The sequence below is a fragment of the Labrus mixtus genome, chromosome 12, assembly GCF_963584025.1.
Source record: "Labrus mixtus chromosome 12, fLabMix1.1, whole genome shotgun sequence".
Taxonomy (NCBI): domain Eukaryota; kingdom Metazoa; phylum Chordata; class Actinopteri; order Labriformes; family Labridae; genus Labrus; species Labrus mixtus.
Window position 1 is genome coordinate 6,341,171 of NC_083623.1, and position 21,337 is coordinate 6,362,507.

General features: G+C 42.4%; 1 protein-coding gene across 1 annotated transcript in view; it reads right to left on the reverse strand.

Annotated features, from left to right (window-relative positions):
* The window catches only part of map3k5 (mitogen-activated protein kinase kinase kinase 5), an 81,735-nt gene extending 61,693 nt beyond the window's left edge, over nucleotides 1–20,042 (reverse strand). The window contains exon 1 of the mRNA XM_061051662.1: nucleotides 19,110–20,042. Within this exon, the coding sequence (XP_060907645.1) occupies nucleotides 19,110–19,533 (424 nt within the window). The 5' untranslated portion in view covers nucleotides 19,534–20,042. The remainder of the gene's footprint in view (nucleotides 1–19,109) is intronic.
* Between the last annotated feature and the right edge of the window lie 1,295 nt (nucleotides 20,043–21,337).

The window sequence follows — 21,337 nt, forward strand, 5'->3', positions numbered from 1 at the left end:
ACATTAGGTTTCTCTTTGTGACGTAAAAGGTAGAGGGAAAGAACACCTTAATCCTCACTCCGGCTGACCTCAGCTTAACAAACATTTGCAACTTCCACATCTATGACGCATTTCCATCGATGCAATAGATGTGGAAGGAGTTAGGGGTGAGTGAAAATGAAAGATGTTCTGATAATATGGATTCCTTCCTGATACCTGAATTTGCAATTGGTCATTATCGTACCATAAAATCGTCCAGAGAGCTTATAGACAAACTACACACACAGTATGGACGTTATCATAAAACACAAGACAGAAGACTGCCATTGAACTTTCCTTTTTCATCAATCTGACAGTCTACAGTATTATTACTAACCCATTTTACTTTGCCAGGGAGGGAGTTACTGAGGTGTAGCGGAGCAAGAGGGCGTCCCAATAAACTTCAGAGCTGGCTTTGTGGAACAGCACTGATATGTGTGTGCATGTGCGTGTACATCTGATTGTGTGTGTGTGTGTGTGTGTGTGTGTGGCTCCTGCTGTTTGTCTACATGCAACGATGCAACACAATGTAAAAATCACACACCTGGACAGCTTCTTTTACGGGACGATCAGCAGCATCGGTATCAGGAGAACTTTAATCACAATCATGGAAAAACACTTGTTGAATGTTAAAACAGCTACTTAACTAGCTTGCGCTGAAAGAAATAGGATGTGTGGATATTCTTGTTTCATTTGAGTTTACTGAGCATTAATCAGAAAAATGCTTTGTTGTTCTTCGTTGTTGTTCCGGTCAGTACACGCCAGAGCACATAAATGGACGTTTAGCTTCTTCATCGCTCTTTCTTTATGCATACAAGTAGCGTCTGAATGTCAACATCCAGACAGCACAGGTTTGCTGGTGAATAAAAGATAAGCTTGTCTTGTTTCTCCGCTGGTTTAGAAACAGCATCAATATTACACGTCAACCAGATTTGAATACAAAAAGCTCACAAAAATGCAACATCGTAACAGAGAGCTGTATTTTCTGAGAAAAGAAAGAAAAAAAAAAGGAGGCTGTAGTTGTGGTTTTAAAATGCAGCGCTGACTTGGGTGGGGTGTTTTTTTTTCTGCAATGTTGTGCTTGGAAAGCCTCACCTGCTTCACAGCACTATAACGCCGAGCCAAAGAAAACGTTTGCTGTCACAGGGCAGGGCTAATAAACGAGATGAATAGAACATCCACGATTCAGCGCAAATATGAAAAAGAAAAAAAAAAAAGAATGGTATGACACGAGGGAGTCTCGTTTACCGGGAGTGTTTGAGAGGAGTGATCAGATCTCTGTGTCAACACTCGACTGATCGAGTATGATGTCGTCACTGCCGAGTGTGTGTTCCAGTTTGACGCACAGATACTGAGAATTCATACAAAACCAGGCATGAACGACACGAGAACATTTTAGTAAATGTGGTTTACGCATGTTTGAGCCCTGTAGGAGTTGAAGAAGGGTTGGGATAAAATACAGATACGTCAACACGTCGTCCTGACTCGTGTGGTACAATTATCGAAGCGCTGTTGCCAAATATTGATGTGTTGATTTTAGAAAAATTCCACTCTAACAGATTCACATCCAATTTGACTCACCGTGTATCTACACCGTGATCCTCCTGTCACTCCGTTTGTTTACATGCAGTTATAAAAAGTCGACTTGTTGGGTTAATTTGAATAAAACTGGACTTTTCAAATGCAAACAGCTCGACAGAAATCATCCCAGGTCAAATTTCTCAAAGTCCAACTACCACACCTACTGTATATAATGCTGTTTGGGATTGAATTAATCATGCAGCTATGCTTAAAGGACTTCAGCTTGTTTAGCGCTTTCTAGTCTTCTGACTGTTCAAAGGGCTTTTTACACCGCAGGTCACACCGACCCATGCAGTCACACCACATTCACTCACTGATGGAAGAGGCTGCTCTGTTAAGTTTCCAACTAATCCATTCAAACACATTCACCTGTCGCTGACGCAGCAGCAATTTTGGGATTTAGTTTCTTGCCCAAGGACACTTCAACATGTGGCGACGAGAGACGACCGACTCGACCTCTGAGCCAGACCCAAACTGGCCTAGACGTTCTGCACACGCTTTCAGTTCCCACGCCTGCGGCTTTGACCCGGAAGTCAAACTGCATAACTGCGTAGCAAAGAGGAAGTTGCATTGTCGTCCACCTTCAACTCTCACCATTAGATAGAGGGACAGAGTGCATGGCATTTGCTGGAAGTTTGTACGAAATGTACAGAGCTGTAAAGTTGTCCGTGTTTTCACCACCAGTTTGCCCCTTGCTAACTTGAAAGCATGGTCAACTGGAAGGAGCTCCAATAGTGACTAGCTGAAATAGGAAATATTGCCAACCAGCATAGCGGAGTGTGACAAACTTCTGTCAATAAATCAAGTCTCTCTCTCTCTCTCTGCTTGTACACTGGAACAAAGACAGTAGTCAAATTAAATGGCCTAATCGCGCTATAAACGTAATTGCAACTAAAATGTGCGCAAAAACTTTTTTTGCATGCTGATGTTAGCATTTAGCTCACAGCGCCATCGTGCCCGCTGACATAGCCACTAGCATGTCTTTTCCAACAGACGTCTCTGGTTATGTCATCCCATTTTAAACGACTTGCTGCATTTCTCTTTTTACAATTTGGATAGCTTGTCTGACAGAAGAAACAATTCAGACGATTGATATCTCGGGTATTGAATAATCAAAACTGAGTCAACTGAGTGGATATAAATCTCTACACGGATAAAACTGTATTTTGTTTTTGAGGTTTGCTTTCTTTTTAGATTATTTTTTTTCCCCCCTAAGGATTTACAAATGTGATAATCAAATTAAGAAACCAAAGGAGGAAATCCTGTTTTGAATAACTCCTAGAAAAACAGCACATTTTTAACTGAGGACAGGATAAACCTGTTTCTGTAGAACAGTAGGATCATGAAAGGCTTCTTCAGGATACATTTGTCAAAGTGCTGAAGACAAAGAGCCGAGAAATGCTAAACATCAAACGGACAGGGACTGTTCTTTCGCTTGAATCAACAGCAGAGCGTCTGAATGTTTCTGGAGAGCGTTCAGATGTCCTGATAGCTTACCAACACAACAGCACAGCTGAGCGCGAGCCAACATAGCAGCGGACCTGCCAGCATAGTGTTGACAGCAGGCTGAGAGTGGAGTAACTTGAGACATGGAGCCTCCACCTGACTACATGTGCTCACCTCTGCCGTCGCTGCATTCATTACAATCACCTCAAATCACAAGTAAACCCCGGGCCTGTCTTCAACCAGTGACGGATGAGACAAATTGGGAAAAAACAAGAGCGAGCACATGCATAGAGGAGCCCTGATAATCCTGCTACACCTCCTACGGCTGGACCTGCTGCTGTTCAGCAAAACTAAATTGATTCCCTCGCCTACAGCTCAAAGCAGAGGAGGGAAAATAACTCAATACTCTCGCACAATATCAGGCTTTCAGCTGCACTCGGCCTGCTGCTGCAGGTTCCTCAGGCCCAGCGGTGTTTCTGAGGGGGGAAAAAAAGGAGGAGGGGGAGCAGCTAAGAGAAGGAAGAGCTGCAGGAATTGACTGTGAATTGTTCTGTCGTCTACTGCAGGCTCCTCTTTACAGCTCCTTCTCAGCCGGGACAAGTTCCACATGCACTCTTCTTGGGACGGGGGAATCTGCTGGATATTATAATAAGAGTAGGATCTAAATGGCAGCGCAGACGGTTATGGATTATTTCAGCATCTCAAAGTGTCTGCGCAGGGCTCAGAGCCAAACTGAGAGCACATGTTTGCACACAAAGAGAAATCTATTTTAAAGCATGTGAGCTGTTGAGAAATGTAAACACTCGCTCCCAACAGCCTTCAGCGACGAACAACAAACAGACCGTCTGCATCATCCACTCTATACATCTCTGAAACTACATATAGGTCAAGCAAATAAATAATGCAAGATGATTCCTCCACAGTGAACGTCTGTGTAGGTCTAATAGTTTCATTATTGATAATTGATGAGCTGAGTTTCATCCCAACACATATCTGTTGTTAAATATTCCACAGTCCAGGTTCAATCTTTCTTTTGGGGGCTTTTTGTCTGTAGAAATCTCAGATTATATTAGAGTTTTAAAGAGTTATAGCTCAAGGAAATTACAAGAAACATATAAGAATTCTGGATCAGTCTTTAAATCTGTAATATGTAAGAAAAAACTGGAAAGAAAATTACCCCCAAAAGATTCAAAATTTCTAAAATTAAACTCATTATACACTCACTGTGTTGTCCAATCAGGAAAGGCTTTTCAACCAGCATGTCCTTGTTGTTTCTTTCATCTAACGCAGGCACATTTTTTTTACCAATTCCTGATAAAAAACGACGCAGATAATTCACCTCCAACCTAGGTGATACTCTGCATCCAAAAAATGAAAGTGCAACAATTAAACATTTTAAAAAAAACGATGTATTTGACACAATCAGAAATCAACATGTTGCATAACAATGGACACAGTCGTGTCGCTATTCTTACAGCGTTTAACTAATTATCTGATTTCCCGAGCAGGTTACAGTAAAGGACGATGTGTTTCCATGCAGGTAAGTGCCTTTACTTTGGCATAATGACAGTTCATATTAGTGAAAATGTCACAGTGATTACAGAGGGAAATGTTGTTTACGTTGGTCACGCGGGGTTGCAGCTGTAAAGGCCCGCAGATGATTGTGTTAGAGTGTGCAGGAATGGGACAGGTACGGTAGGTAAATGCAACACTTGTCACAATCAATTACATAACAACCACACATACGATGTTGTAACCATGGACACGGCTGTGAAAGATGTGAGTGAAACCCTGAGTGTGCTGCGCTGGAGGTTTTTCTTCTCCCCCCCCCCCAATATCGCTAATGGAGCAGGAGTGAGGCCGGTGTTAGTGGAGCAGAGTGCAGTGGGAGGATTTCCCTGGAGTCTTTCCCACACAGAGGACAGAAAGAGAGGAAAGAGTGGAATAACTGTCTACTGGCTCCACTGGAAATCATTTCCCACACTCAAGAAAGCTGTACAGTCTGGGCTAGAATTTCCAGGAAGGAGAGGATGGTAACTGTGTCGCTGTGTGCAGCTGTGTGCAGCTCAGTGATTACATCTTGTTCTCGTGCCACAAATGAAGTTTCAGCGGTGTCACGCTGAAGCGACACAAAGGATTACAGAAGTGCAGACTTGAGATGACAGACAAGAAATTAGGCCGACTGTTTTCACACACTCACAGGCACAAAAGCCCAAACAGGACCCACAGACATGCATGAATGGAGAGATGACAGAGTGAGGGGGCTGTACAGGGGCTGCTCGGATTGGGATTCTTTCTCAAGGGTACCTCGACCGTACTCAGGAAGTGAACCAGTCCCAGATTCTACACTAGATCCACACTGAACTTGAACCAGTGACCCTACAGTTCCCAACCCAAGCCCCCACAGGCTGAGCTGCTGCTGCTGTCCCCAATCTTCCCCTTTAAGGATGTTTATTTAATATTTCTTGTTTTTAGTGGCCCAACTATCTGTGTACACAAGGGACAAAAACTATAGCTCAAAATACTGAGTCAAAAATATCCCTATTCTTGTGAAAAACTGGCCTTATTTGTTCACCAGCTGAATAAAAGCAACAGAAAGTGGACATGACTTGGACTCCATGTCTAGCTCTAAAATGGTCACGATTTTGAGACTTTTCCAACGATCCAAAGGTTTCAAACTACTTTGGACGACAGGTCATAATAAGGTCATTATTAACAATTTTAGGGGAAGTTATTTTCTTTCCTGCAAAGAGATGAGTACGATGATTTTCAGAATTTTTTGAAATGTTAAAGTCAAAATCACAAAGCGCGTGGTGCAACTGTTCCAGGTTAAAAACAAGGTGGTGCATGTTTGTCCCTCAGGGAGTCTGCAGAAAAAAACATTTCTTGAAGTCATTTTGATCTTTTAATTTGCCGAATGACCTAACTAACTGTTCCTTTATTATACTCTGTGTAGACAGAAGAGAGGTCAACAACAACAAAAACGTCTCTTAATATACATTCAGGTTAGCCTGGAACATAAACGTTTTGAGGCACAGTAGAAATTGTCTATTGTAGTGGTCAAGTATTTAAAATAGATTCAAAATCAGGTTCAGCTACACATGAGGCCAAAAAGCCTCTCAAGGTCTAAACCTTATTTTCCACCAAACTCACTCTGGGACCGGACGAAAGCACCAAACAAGAGCTTCAATTGAGCGTTTCTAACCATAAACAAATCTGCATTCCCAGAGGACAATAGGGGAAATATGAGACAATGCTTATTCTGTGGTTTAGACGCCCTGCCCAGCACAGAGATTAATACAACCTTTATTTTTAGGTTAAAACAATCCCCCCCGAGTCCTGAAAACACAACGATGCAGGAAATGAGAACAACCTGTCAGTTACACCTTTCTCCTGCCACACCCCCATACCCCCTCACCCCCCCCCCCCCCCCCCCACCCACCCTCCACTTTTTGGATTTTTTTTTTCCCCTGCTCCACTTTGTAAAATCTGTCACTGTGCGAAAAGGCAATGAACTGCAGTGCTGTGTGTCCCCGAGGGGGAGAAGAGCCGAAAACAGAATGGGAATTCATCCACAGCTGACAAACACTCTGAGAGGAACTCGTGCTGTCGTGAAAGTTGCCCTGACTTGCCCTCTAAATTGACTTCCTGCTTGCTGTTTCAGGGAAGAAGAATTTCGCTGAAACAAGAGGTATTTGTTTTCTCTCAACGTGAACAGTGCGTCAGCCTTATCTCTAAAAACTCACATGGTTGGATTCAGGAGAACTGTATGAGGAAACACTGCAGTGACTGCGGTTGTCACAATTACAGAATTCTAAATTTAGAAATGATCGCTGATGGACAAATCACTGAAAATATAAACTACTTTAAGTTAATAGTTATCTACTGTCAAATCGTAACTTAGAAACTAACTGAGTTACTGCTTTATAAAAGTAACTAGTTACTCGGGAAAGTAAGTTCAGCGTTACTTTTATGGCCCATACTCATATTAACGTTCACATTATGTGGTGTTTATGTGGCAGTGTGAGAGGAAACGACTCAACCAAGCAGCAGTAAAAAACAAAGTTGCATAATGTGGTGCTTTTGTGCTGCCAGTTTGACCATTTAAGCACATTTATGTTATAAGAACATTTGAGCTGAAGTTCTTTTTTCCCTCTCTCTCTTATCTGTTAAGTTTGGTTTATGTCCAAAGAGGTGATTCAACAACAGAAGAACTATGTCTGTAACTGCTTAAACTAATAGGGCTTTCACACTTGCAGAAAGATCCTGAAAAACTCCTGATATTTGCCGGAGGAGCCGTATGTGTGAACAGCCAAAGTTTTCATTCAGATTACACCCGGAGTTTCTCCCTAGTATTTTTTTCTGCAGCAAGTCTGAGTGAGCTGATTTGAGAACGCAGCAGGATATTCTCTGGAGAATTCACCTCGAGCCAATAGGAGGGTGGGTGACGTTTCTATACCGTTACTGCCGCACGTTGCATAGAGCGTGTGCATGTGACTGTAAAGATCTCCGTGCAGGTAATTAAACAGCTGCATTACGTTTTCTGTTCATCAGTAAGTTGTTCTCTTTTGATCGTTTTTTTTTTTTTTACATCACGTCTTACCTCAGGAGCCCCCCGTCCCCCGTCCCCCTCCTGTCTGACAGTGATAGTCTCCAGCTGTGAGGTGCATATGTGAAAAGCCAGGTCAGGAAAATATCTAAGCAGGCTCCTGAAAAAAATCTAGATTTTCATGTGTGCATGTGTGAAAACGGCTTAACAGAGCACCTTAAAAGCTCCCATTAGGAGTTTTTCATTGTTATGAAACTGAATGAAACTCATAGTGATGCCTCCACATGACCAACAAAAGCAAAATAAAACTTTTGCTGACAAGATTGACTTTTTCTGTAATGTAATTTCTAATACCTACGAGGGCTGCTTCGGGGTAGGTGTCAGACGAAGTGACTAACTGCACACTGAACAAAGCAACCCTGTTCTGTTTCTGTTTCATGAAAAGGATTCGTCTCCCCCCCCCGCTACAACCGGCCGTACTCTCAGTAAACACAAAGTCTTGCTTCGACTTCACTCGGTGATCTTTGTTGCGCTTTTGGAGCATCAAAACACTGAAAAAAAACCTACATAGGCGAGAGCACTGAGGCCCAGGCAAGTATCACATCTCTGCTATCTGGTAACAATCTTGTTATTAAACAGTGTGCATGTTAGTGTGAAGAAGGATTGATAATGTGTTGCACTTTAAGGATGTGGTTTATGTATGTAGGAGTTAAAAGACTTTACAGTAAGTGTGTTTTATAAGAATGAGCTGTGCACTTCGGGGAGGCCAGCTGCAAGAGAAATCTGCAGCCTCCAACTTGCATTAAAGTGTTTAAGCTTGACATTTCCATTTGGCTTAAAATATATGTAAATGAATCAACCTTGTTTGTATTTCACTGCTTTGATTTTGATACTTTCCACACTTGGGTGCCCATACATGAGAATTATCCCACTGATCTTTTCCCGGTAATGCAAGTGACTGCTTACTGGTATTCCAACATTATACTGATAAATGAGTCCCTGAGGTTCTGAGAGACGCCAGCTTTCCCCTTCAGCTGCCTTTCACCTCACATGAGCCGTGATAAGACCTGCGGGACAGATCTGACACACCACTTCTCCTCCTCCTGTCACTTCTCTTAGAACATCTTTACCTCAGGGGTTTACAGTATACAGCCTCTACAACATGTTCAGCACGTAAGAGGAACGCCCTTTAACTGACTGAGATACTTATGTTGGGGATTATCGTACGAAACATGCAAAGAAACTGACGTCGCTTTACAGTTAGCTTCAGTGAACTTCCTGTTGAGAAATATCTGTATTACGACATTATGACATGGTAGTTTTGTTTACAGTAAGCTCTCCCATCGAGGGTAAGTCACTTTTCTCCAGACGCCAGTGAGTGACCTGTGGACTAATTCCCTCTGACCTTGTGCTCTTTAACCCCTTCATGAGCAGCCAAGCAGTCAGAGTAAACAGGAGGGAGGATAAACAACTTAAGACAGCGCCAGCTGATGGGATTTCTGAGCAGTGAGGCGTCCCTGTCGGGAAAGCTGAGCGTACAGTGTCACGCTGGGGAAGCAAGAGACGCTCTCAACAAGAGGCTGTCAGCTGACAAGCGGCCGTGTTGACACTGAACACAGAAGGACCTCACCTGCTGTGCAAGGATTACATCTGTGTCCTGTTAGGGGCTACTGCTTTTTGTGTTTTTTTCTCCCTCAAAGTACGTCAACCTAAACTCAAACTATGAACTACCCATTAAAAGATTAAAATGGACTGAGATTACATTATTATTTTCTGGTTAAAGGCTTTATATGTGATTTTTTTCATCCAGCAGATGTCGCCCTTGAGCACCAGCATGAAAGCAAAACAACTCGCGCTGCATTGTTGTGTTAGCATGCTAATGCTAGCGATCTTTATTATGCTCGTATCTTCACACTGCATGTAAATTTACCTGAAATGAGCGTGATCTAGAAACACAGTTAAGCAGTGAGTACAGTATGTTATTCTTCTTTTCTCTAGTCCCTCAATTAAACAACTTTTATACGCGAGGGGAGGAGTCAGCCGGCCGTCCGGGCGATGTAAACAAAGTGAAGATAGGACTCTGAAAACTCTGAAAACATCACAGACAGTGGGACTCGGGTGTTACACCCATTGTAGACAGTCATGACTCACAGAGTTATTTTCAGAGGATATACTTGATTTCTATTATATTGAAGTGTGAAAAATCTCATATAAAGCCTTTAAGTCACTCAAATGTAATCATGTAATGTCTGATGGGGGGCACTCACTATCCTCAGAGTCTTGGTCAAATGAAATTTTGTTCGCTAGCTTGTGTGCTATCTTTGAGCGATATATTTTTTTCTATATCTGGGAGTCCCCATTAAAAAAAAAAAAATACAACTTGGAAGACGACGGACGTACATTTTGAAAAAGCACAAACAAAATAAAGAGGCTTTGAAGCTACTAACTGACTGGCTCAAGCACGTTCCCACCTTGCTAGCTTGTTTGTTATCTTTGATGTAGCTTCCCCCCCCCTCTCCATTTTTTGCAGTCATAATAGAATAAAGAAGACATACAACTTCCAGAAGAGGAGGCAAATTGAAGTATTTAAATAGAAAGAGGCTATGGAAGCTATTGTAATCGACTGGCTTGTTAGCATAAAAATCCACAATTTTCCTACCAATCTATGACTTGCAGTTTTTTGTAAGGACGTACCGTTGAATTCTGCTCTGCCACTCTTTTGTTTGACACTAACAGTGCTAACCTTATTGGTAAAAATTCATTAATGAAGCAGACGAGGTGTTTAGCAGCACAGTTACAGAACATTTTACATGACGGCCTCAAACGCTTTAGGATTCATCCCGACTTCATGAGATGAGATGAGATTCAACTTTATTGTCATTACACATATACAAGTATAGAGTAACGAAATGAGGTTTGGCATCTCACCAGAAGTGCAAATAAGCAGAAAGTGCAAGAATCTGTGCTATGTACAAGTAATTACAAAATTTACAGATGTAGACTAAGAAAGTGAATTATTGGGTATACATGTCTGGATTAATGAGATGCTATAAATATAAATAAATGCTATAAATATAAGTATATTCTTCAGATTATAATATACAGATTAAGGTGCAGTGAGCATGTTATACTAGATTACAGATAATATACAGAATATGGACATATTTTACAGGTCGATAACTTTTTGAGGTGATATGAACATACTATAATACAGGTTGTATTGTATACAGGTGTATACATGTATCTATGCAGGTGTAAATTAAAAATCTTAGGATTCTTACTGAATTTTTTTAAGTTCTAGTCCAACAATTAATCAACTTAATTTGACAGTTAAATAATATATAGTGTCACTCATTATTTCTCAGTCAGTTCTGGGATTCAGCGCTGTTTTAACTTCTTCTATCATGTTCTGAATTTAATGTGCGAACAGTTGAGAGCTGCAGCGGGCAATGAAAATATAATGTACCCTGCGAGAAAATGTGTTTACTTAGTCTTCAGTGAAGTTGTTGTTGTGGATGAAACGCTTCAAACTGTCACTTCAGAGCTCAACGAGGTGAACAGCCTGAAAAACAATTTGTGAGTTTTACCTGTGAAGCTCGGCACGGCGATGAGAGCCGGGGTCGAGCTCTCATCACGGAACACGGGGTTAGCGAACACTCAGATCGAGGCAAAGCCGCTTTCAAAGTGCTCAGGAATTGTTCAGAAAGCCATTGTGCTCTCACAGTAACGTAACATAATGTTCAACTAGAGAGATAATGCTCTGCATACCACAGCTCTGACCCAACAACCCTCCCACTAACACAGGAGGGAGCAACACAAGTATGTGGGATTGATCCCTGATGTATTCCAATATTATCTGCATATTTTACATTGCAGGCGCTGCTTTAAACTTACTATCACAGGGAAGTAAATGCAACACAAAACAAAGCCTTAGCAACCAGCTCATAGCGGGTTTCTTTTTCATATTTCAGGTTAAAGACGTTATTTCTTTTAGCTTTAGCTGGAAGGGTTTTGAGCAGTACCAGAATGTCAATATGCACCCAAATGTCTCTCTGTCATCGCTCCTTTACACAATCTCACGTTGACTCCTTGTGAGTTGATTTCTGTTCAGGAGTCAGGTCATCTTGACCTAACAAATCCTTCACTGATGAATCTGATGAAAGGACGTAAACATGACAAACAGCCCAATTTGCTGTTTATCGCTAAATTGCGGCTGTACACAATCAGTCACTCAATCATCAGTGGAACCCTCTCATCTTGTTTTACTGAATCTACCAAGACGATCAATAGGAAAACAACTGTGAGCACTGCTCTCTACCGACTTACTATCTCATGAACCAGAGAGATAGATCTTTATATACAAGAAAAAATAACATCTGTGACTACACAGCGTGGTTCTGAGTTCAGAGATGTTATTTAAACACGATCATTACCAATAGCTTCTAATAGCTGGCGTCTACTTCTCTCACTCTTTAAGTTTTGATACTTTAAATTGGGGATATCTCATTCTACCACCACCAAGTGTGATGTGCGCCCAATGCAATCGCAACATTGCAGGATGAGCAAAAATGACCTAAAACACGTCGATGATGCTCCTTTCTTTTCACAGTAAAGATAGCCTTCTTTTGAAGAAGATTAGATTGTGCAAAAAAGGTCTGTTCACTTGAAGGTTGCAGAGAATATGTTGGCAATATTTACTCTCCGAATGGGGATATTCATCCGTACTAAACAGGTTATGGAAAAGTTTCACTTTTACAAAAGTTCTATCCTGATTCTATTATGAAACTGTGCTATCACTGCTTTCGGGGCTTGGTCCCATCCTTGACAATTTTAAACTGGTAGGATTGATATCTAATCAAATCGTGACCCAAAGAATTGAAATCGAATTGAATTGTGAGGTTGTGTACAATACCCAGCTCTAGTAGGAAGTTAAAAAAAATACAATCCAGATTCCAGAGCGTTGGGAATTTAAAAAATGTGTAGCCAAACTTTGGACCAGTGCAGAAACTCTAAACTTGTAAGACTAGGCTGATTGACAGCCCTCTTCAGGTCACAGTAATATATGGCCTGTTGAGCAGAATGTGTGGGAACGCTTTAAAATAACACCGAACCCATCGTGCATTTTTTCTCAGTCACCGAATGTGCGCAGTCAGATGATGTTTTAGATTCCACAGTCAGGCCTGGATAAACGATCACCATGACTTCCAATGAGTCAGGAGAGATGGAGGAGTGAACCAGCAGCTATGACAGATGCTTTGGAAGTGCATTGCCTTTTTTGCAATCTAGAATAAAAACTTCTCTGTCAGACCTCGGAAAGCAGCCAGCAACAGTGAATCAGCAGCAGGTGGATTAAGTGGAGGGTTTTTTCTTTTTTTTTTGCTTAAATGATTATTACCATTAGACTGCGGAAAGTGTTGTTGCAACCTCACTCGATGTTTAAGTCCTTGGCAAGAATAACTTGAATAGAGAATCTCGATTACTACACATTATAGAGTAACAAAGAAGCCATTAAAACAATGGCATCGTTAAATTGTATTGTGTGGAAGAAACAAGTTGACAGAGAGAGTATTATGGTGTATTCATGTATTTTAAAGTGACATTATTTGGGCGATTTTTGCCTTTATTGGACAGGGCAGCTGAAGAGAGAGAGGAAACGTTGGGAGGAGAGAGAAGGGGGGAAGAGAAGCAGCAAAGGGGCCGAGGACGGATTCAAAACCACGGTCGCTGCGATGAGGACTATAGCCTCCATACATGCGTCACAATCACTAGGCTATCAGTGTATTCATTTCTTTTGCTTGATTAACTGCCTGCCGTGTAGGTCAAAGCTATCTATCTTTATGTTGAACCAGTTGGTGTCGAAGTCAGTGCTACTTTTGCATTTCCATTTGGACCGCTCTATACTGAAACTAGCAGAGACTCAACTCTTTTGCCTTATAATGGTTTCAGTTGAACAACTCAAAAGTCATTCAATACGCTGAAGGACGTTTCGGTCACGACAATGTTCGGTGTGTAAATAATAAATGTGTCTCTCTTCACTGCAGACAGGTGGACGTGGTTTGCGCTTCCTTAAAGTGTGGTCAAGTAACAGAACAATATACACAGTTGCTTAGAAACAGGAGGTAGGTCAACTTACCCACTGGTTCATCCTGTCCCACTTTCCCCCTGATCTAAATTTAAACCTTTCTTCTGTTTTCTTAATCCCTCATGCCTGACTCTTAATAATAAGGACACCTGTAGCTGCAGACTTATAGTCATACATTTCTTTCTGCTGAGAGAATTTATTCCAGCCACATTCATCCCAACATAAAAATCGCCGTTGACTGGCCTCGATGAGTAACACATGCTGGTAATCAGCTCTGGCTGAGTGGTAGAGCGGGTCATCTTTTGATTGGATGGTTGGCAGTTTGATCCCCATTTCCTGTGATCTATATATCAACGTGTCCTTGGGTAATACACTGAACCCCAAACTGCCCCCAAGGCATAACCTGCAGGTGTCAATACGGACGGCCAGACTGGTATTTAGCGTTAAAGCGCTTTGGGTAAGACAGAGACATTAGGGGTCTCATATATAAACCTTGCATCCGCACAAAACAGGGTAGAGGGAAGTGGCGTACATCACTTGCAAAGTTTGAGATCTACAAATAAACCTGAACGGAAAATGCAGGCACTGGTTAACAAACTGTGACTCAGGCATGTGTACATTTTGGAGGAAGGGGAAATTGGCGACACTGACAGTAAGGTAGTAAATAAAATGTTGGCTGTATATTACATATGTTGATTGATAAGAATCTGTCATACCTACTTGGACTGCGGGGGACAAATGTGCTGTTCCGATCGTGTTATCGTAAATTGCTCTGACACTATGTCATTTAACTAGATCGGGTGTCCGTGACAATGGGCCAATTCAAGGGACCCGACTATGAGGCCGATCAATATGATTCAGTTCTACACAGTTCAATGTTTAAGTCAAGCACATGTGCGTACTACATCACTGTGATCAGTGCACTGGACGGCCAGTGATCCAACATAGCATTGAGGGTTCTAACAACAAAGGCTAAAGCAGTCTGGATTCATTACACGCTTGATTACGCCAAAACAACTTCAACAAGTGCATGCAAATGAACGTTTAAAGGGGTCGGCGGTAGAACGACAAGTTCAAACAAACAAAGCAGGAAGGCGACACGAAGCAGATAACTTTGTCGGCTGCATCGCAAACGCACGAGAAACTTCCCTGTGATTGTTTGAAAGTGACCAAACACTTGGAACCAGGATACAGTTTTCCATCGATGTAACTCATTTTCTAAAAGGTCCACCGCCTGAACTCACCGAGAACGTATGAGAACATTTATCAGCGGAGTAAAATGGATGTGAAAAGCTTGAAGCTTCACTGCAGATAATTGTAGCTGTGACGTGACCGCACAGTGCAGCACTAGCGGTTACGAACTCCACACATCACATACCAGAGGACTCGATTTCAACTGTCATCAAGGAAATGCTTCATCAGGTCAGCCTGGATAGATACCGCCAGAGACAACAAAGGAATGTACAGCAAACAATACAGCTCAACAACGGTCCACTGTGACTTGCAAGTGGCACACAGATTGTGATGAAAACGTGTTGGTGATTTATAAAAACGTGTTTTATGAGTTAGGAAGACCTGATGCTGCCTTACACTTAAAGGAAGAATCTGCAACTTTTTGATCCAGTGGGTGTCGCCCTGGAGCACCAGCATGAAACCAAAACAAACTGCTGTTTGGCGACACCTCCGCTACTCTGAAGCCTCCGCTCTCCTCCAGCGACACACCTCCGACCCCCCTCCACTCGCACGAAGGAGGGCAAAATTGTTCTTGACTCACGGTGTTTTCACCTGTGTCCTGTAAAAATACTTACGTTCAAATAAGCAGTGAGTATTTTACCGTTTTCTCTAGTCCAAGGGTAAAACAGCTTTTATACACAAGGGGATTAGCCGGCCGGGACGTCCATGTAAACACAGCTTCGACAACAACACAGCCAGCGGGACTCTCGCTTCTCACTCATCGTAGACAGTCGTGACTCAGAGAGACTTTCACAGAGAATGCACTCAATCTCTGCTGTGTTTATGTGTCGCACATTCTTCCTTTAATGATTACACGTCTCATCCTCACAGTGAGGAAAATGAGTTATTAATTTAACACCGATATCGGGACAGGCTGTTATTGATATGGGCAGATACCCAAAGCCCAGGTATCAGATCGGTATCAGAGCTCAGAAAGTTGGATCTGTGCATCATTGGTAGGGCTTGGAATCTTTGGGTGTCTCACGATCTGATTCGATATCAGTTCTTGGGGTCAGGATTCAGATTTGAGAATCTATTTTCGATTCAATTCTGGATTCAATTCTGGATTCAATTCTGGATTCACGATTCAAAGTCGATTTTTCCATTACACATTTCAGGGTCTACTCCAGTCATCTGTGAGACTAGCTGAAATTGTAGCTGCTCCATTTGCCATTCTACCAAATTAAAGAGCTAACCTTAGCACTTAGCAGGTATGAGTTATGAATCTATTTAAAACTCAGAAGATAAGACATTTTTACATAAATTGATTTTTTTCTCACAACTCTAATAATTAGACAAACCCTCTTAACAATGACATGAGGTTAGTCATTACTGCTGGCTGAAGTGCCGGCTGAATTTTTCCTAGAAAATGTCCCGTGGTTGGAGGCTTTACAATCAGCCTCTGTCATCTCTCTGCCAAACATCCTTTTTAAGGACACTCAGGAACATGATGTACTCCAATCTGGCAAAATTTTCTTTCCAAATTTAACAGAGACCCACAAACTTTCCGTCTGCCTCTCTGAGCTCATTGTTTAAAGTTTTTTTTTGTTGTTGTTGTCTGGCCTTCGTCTCTGGTACACACTTGTGCAGGAAGAGGATGAAAGCAGTGTGTGTTTGAACAGACACAGCCGCGTGTTTCTGGGAAAATACCTCGACCCTCCCTCGTGAATTATGAGAGAATTCCACTGAAGAGGACAAAACAGGGGAAAAAGGAGAATTTGATGTTTGCACAACTAATAACGCGCGATGTTATGACAGGCAACACAAGCCGGTCTCGTGTTGAACAGAAACTGTACAACCGTCTGGTTTCACTGGGATGCTCTTACTGAAAACGCCTGATGCAGGTACTAAAAACATTTTTGTGATTTTTTTTTAACAGTAAACAGTTTTGATGTTTTCTTTTTTCATATTAGTGAATCAAATTAAAACAATTAGAGGAATCTTTTACTTGTTTTTAGTTATTTACTGACAGTATTTTCTACTGACAGTTACCTTTTACACTCTGCTTTGTTGCTTTTGTCTTTACAAGGACACTAAACACAATAAATCTTTAGTTTTACATTCAGGTCAGCACTTTTAAGTGACGTGGAACTTCAGAAACACTGGAATCAAAACTGTCGGTAAATACTGCAGATTCATTATCATTACGTCTACCATTTATTTTCATCATTCATTAAATAGTTTGGGGCTGAACGGTGGAGCAATGTCGCCTCACAGCGAGGAGGTTCCTGGTTCGAATCCCGGTCTGACAGGAGCCTCTCTGAGTGGAGTTTGTATGTTCTCACTTGTGCATGCGTGAAGTCTCTCAGGGCACTCCGGCTTCCTCCCACAGTCCAAAGACATGCTCGTTAGGTTAACTGATTACTCTGAAATTGTCCATGAGTGTGGCTGGTTGTCTGTCTCTACATGTCAGCTCTGTGATTGACTGTCCCGCCTCTCGCCCAATGACAGCTGGGATCGTCTCCAGCCCCCTGCGACCCCAAACGGGACAAAGCGGTGTAGATAATAAATGGATGGATGGATTAAATCGTTTGACAAATAACCAATATGACATTTTAGATTTGACTTTTTCTTTGCATAAAACTTTATCATAAGTGTAGTTTCACATTTAACTTGGAACAAAACAGAAAATCTCCAACTTTCCACAGAATGTTTTATGTATTTTGGATTTGATTTTTGACAGGGACAGTGTACAGCCACTTAGCTATGTGAGCTAATCAACATGTGTCGTCCCTGGACAGGAGACAGACCCTCTACCTCCTTATATCCTGTATGCTGGATTTATTTGTGTTTGTTCTTTGAAAGACTTCATAGACATCCGGGTCATGTTGCTCCTGCGATATCTGCTGAACAAATCCTGACACCAAATATCTGAGTCAAAACAAACACTGGCTGCTGTTCTCGTCTCGTCCGCACACTGACAGAGCCGCTCTGTACATTACAGCTGCTTCTTATTTCACCACAGTCTTCTTTCCACTGAGTTTTTTTTTTTTCTTTTTCATGTTTACTATACAGCTGCACATTTCCAGCAGGATCAGAACCTAACTACTACACATACAGTAGAAACAGGAGGGGAAAGTGGGTTTGTAGATTCCAGTGGAAAGTCCAGCCTCATGGCTCAACCCATGATGACACTCCGGCACAATAAAAAGACGGCGCACAATGGAAGAAGGAAACTATGCACGGAGGAAAACTAAAACAATCCCACTCACATATTTGTGGAGCAAATGAAACAACTGCGACGATGCTCTTCAGCTCGGCACGGTGTGGAAATAAGTGGGACACGAAAAAAAAAAAGCTGCAGCCTCTCAAGCCCTGACATGCAGAGAGAGCTGTGTGATGTGTTCAGGGGACCTCTGGGCATCCAGGCAAAACAGTTACAATAGCACAGAATGCACTCCTGAACATTCCTGGAGAATTTCAGGGAGGCTTCTGGAAACACAATGAAGCCGTTTCATAGAATTCACAGACGACTGAGAAACCTGATCAACCTGTTCAAACGACACCTGATCAATAACCCTCAGTTCTGACTGGCAGGATAAGAATCTGTGATCAGATAAACAGCTTCAAAGAGAGAGGTGAGAGGTTGATACCTCCTGATACCACGTGTTGGTAAACTACAATCTCCGTTATTTCAATAATCGAAGGTACAAAAGCTGTAAAAAAAATTTAAAAGTTTAAAAAAATCTATTAATATTTTGAACCTAAGCTGCCAGAGGAAAAAAGGAGACATGTATTTGTGCACTTTAGACAGTGTGATGGAGTTTTCCTGCAACTTTTAATTAAAAAGAAGAAATCACCCAATATTGGCTGCCTTGGACTTCATTTTTTGTTGTTGTTGCCATGGTATCAAAACAGGTATCAGTGGGCTCTATCGTTTTAGTTTGAAGCATCAAATCAAAGTCATCTGACCTCCTCACTTGAAAGTGAGGCAAGATTTCCTGGGGAACACCATCGTGACGTCATTCCATGTCCAGGGGTGACAGACTCCTGATGGAGACATCTGATTTGATAGGTTCATCATTCTTAAAGGGCCAACTGCGTAAATGCTTGTACAGTGCATTAAATGTTTCATGCAAGATCACAAATATTTTGCATCTTTCATTCATTTGTAGACTACTTCTGATATTTACTTGATGGAGGCAGTTTTGGGAGTTTGCATTTGAAAGGACCATGCACTCTTTTCCTCCCCTGACTCACCTGCATTGTAGAAGCGGTCCAGCACCGCAGTCTCCCCAAAGTCCAGCTTCCCGAAGTTGACGGTCTCCAGCTTGCTCCCCGCCGTGTCACAGGCGTCCTTTAAACACTGCAGCGCCATGCTCTCCGCGTTGCTCTGCTGGCTCGCCTCTCCGTTCACCACATAGGCCACCGTCACCGGCCTGTTCTTGGTCGACTTCCCGGTGGAGAGCAGCCCTCCGCCGTCCATGGGACACCCCACGGTCGTCGGACTCAGCCCTCCTCCGCCAGGCACCACCGAGTCCTGCCAGAAAGTTCCAGCTGCGGGAATGCCGAGGGTGCATCCTCCAACGCTGCTGCTGCTGCTCTCCACGCCGAGGCTCTCTCTGCCGGGACAAGCTCCGAAGCAAGGCACCGGCAAGGATATCCCATCCTGGTATTGACTCATTTTTGATTCGAGTGTCTCTCACTATCTTAAAGTGTCGGGTTCCTCCACCAGTCCTCCATGGAGAGCCAGCGTTACGCGCGGCGGTTTCCCATGGAGCCTCTGCACAGGCACGACGTGCAACCTCTCTCCGACTCAACGCAGGTAAACAGTCTGTTAAAGGTCGGGCTGCAACTACACACCATGCTGCATGTTTACTGACGATGCACGCTTAAACAAACACAAGATAACGTCGAAGTTGGTCCGAAGTCACGACACTGATCCGAAGAGGAGAAAAAAAAAAAACCCCAACAAAACCCAACAAATGCGCGCATTCCTCGTCAGCTCTCACAACAAATCCACATACTTCCAGAAGTTGTGCAACGCCGCCGGTGGCAGCGCAGCAACGCCCACAGGAAACACGACCAACGCGGGAGCAGCAGGGTCCAAGTTAAGCCTCGTATCGGTGCATGCGAGTGCTTTGACATCTACCGAAACAGAAAGCTGTGAGTGCGCACGCATCCACCAGTGCTGCTCTCATGTGAAAACAGACCCTGCCCTGTTTCCAGTGTTATCTCTCTCTCCGTACACACTGACGCGCTGGGCGGGGACACACACACACACAGCGGGAGAGCCTCCTGTCAGCTGGGCGGAGACTTCGTGACCATATGTGGAGCTCGTGGTGGATCTGTGTGGGCTCCAGGAAAAAGAGCAGTCCACCCCAGAAACAAGACTAAAAACAACACAATCAGCAATATTTAATTTATACATTGACTGCTCATTAATCAAATCTGAAATTGTTTTGGACATTAATAAATCAGCTGTTTTTTTTTTTTTTATGAAAGCATTGGCAGGAAATGAAAGAAGGTAACATTTGATCTCCACTATGATTCGTGTGTTTTCAGGGCTTTGAGCTGGAACAATTTCATAATGTTGCAAAACCGATTGCATCATTTCGTCCATTAATCTTTTGTGATCGAAACTAATTACAAACTCATTTTGGAAGGTGGTAATAATTTATGAGTGAAAAGGTTTTTTGGCAGATTATTTTTCCAGCTTGCACGGATCCTATCCAGCATCTGGGTGAAATACTTTGTGAATGTCTTAGAACAATACGAGAGTTCAGTTCAATCAAAAGTGAATGGATACATTAACATACAAGAGAAGATTTGGCCTGTTGTGTGTCACCTGTTGTTACCTGATGGTCCCTTCCTTTCCTGTCACAAGGGGGACCTCTAGTGGTGAGGACAGGTCTGTACAGGATGAAAGAAAAACCCAGATATTTCAAGGCGGTTTGTTGTTATTGCAGAGCATGTAGGTACATGTTCAAGAACGAGTTTTGTTACGCAGGTCTCTGGTTTGAATAATATAAATTACAACAATACAATAAGAATATGAGAATAAACCATGCTGTTTCTGTGTCTGTAGCTTTAAATCATATGCTCTTTTTTTAATCACAGATGACAGATTTTGCACAAACCGTTGTGACCTGTATCACTCTGTAGGCTGGCCCTCGTCGGGTCTACAGAAGCAGCACATTATTCTGTATATTTACAGAATATATGATTTGGTCTGATTTGTAAACTCCCTCCTTACCTGACTCCATTCAACCAGAACTGGGTCACTTTAAAAATCACCTAGAGTTAGGACTGAATGGGGACAGACTGCTGTCAGTGTTTCTGCACCCAATATGTGGAACAATTTTAAAATGAAGGCGTCCCTTGTATCATACCGTGTTTTTACAGAGCTAGTGTCTGAACTACTAACGGAAAATAATTGCAACTGCTTAAAAATATGACTTTTTTCCAGGGCATGGGTTTGCATTCAT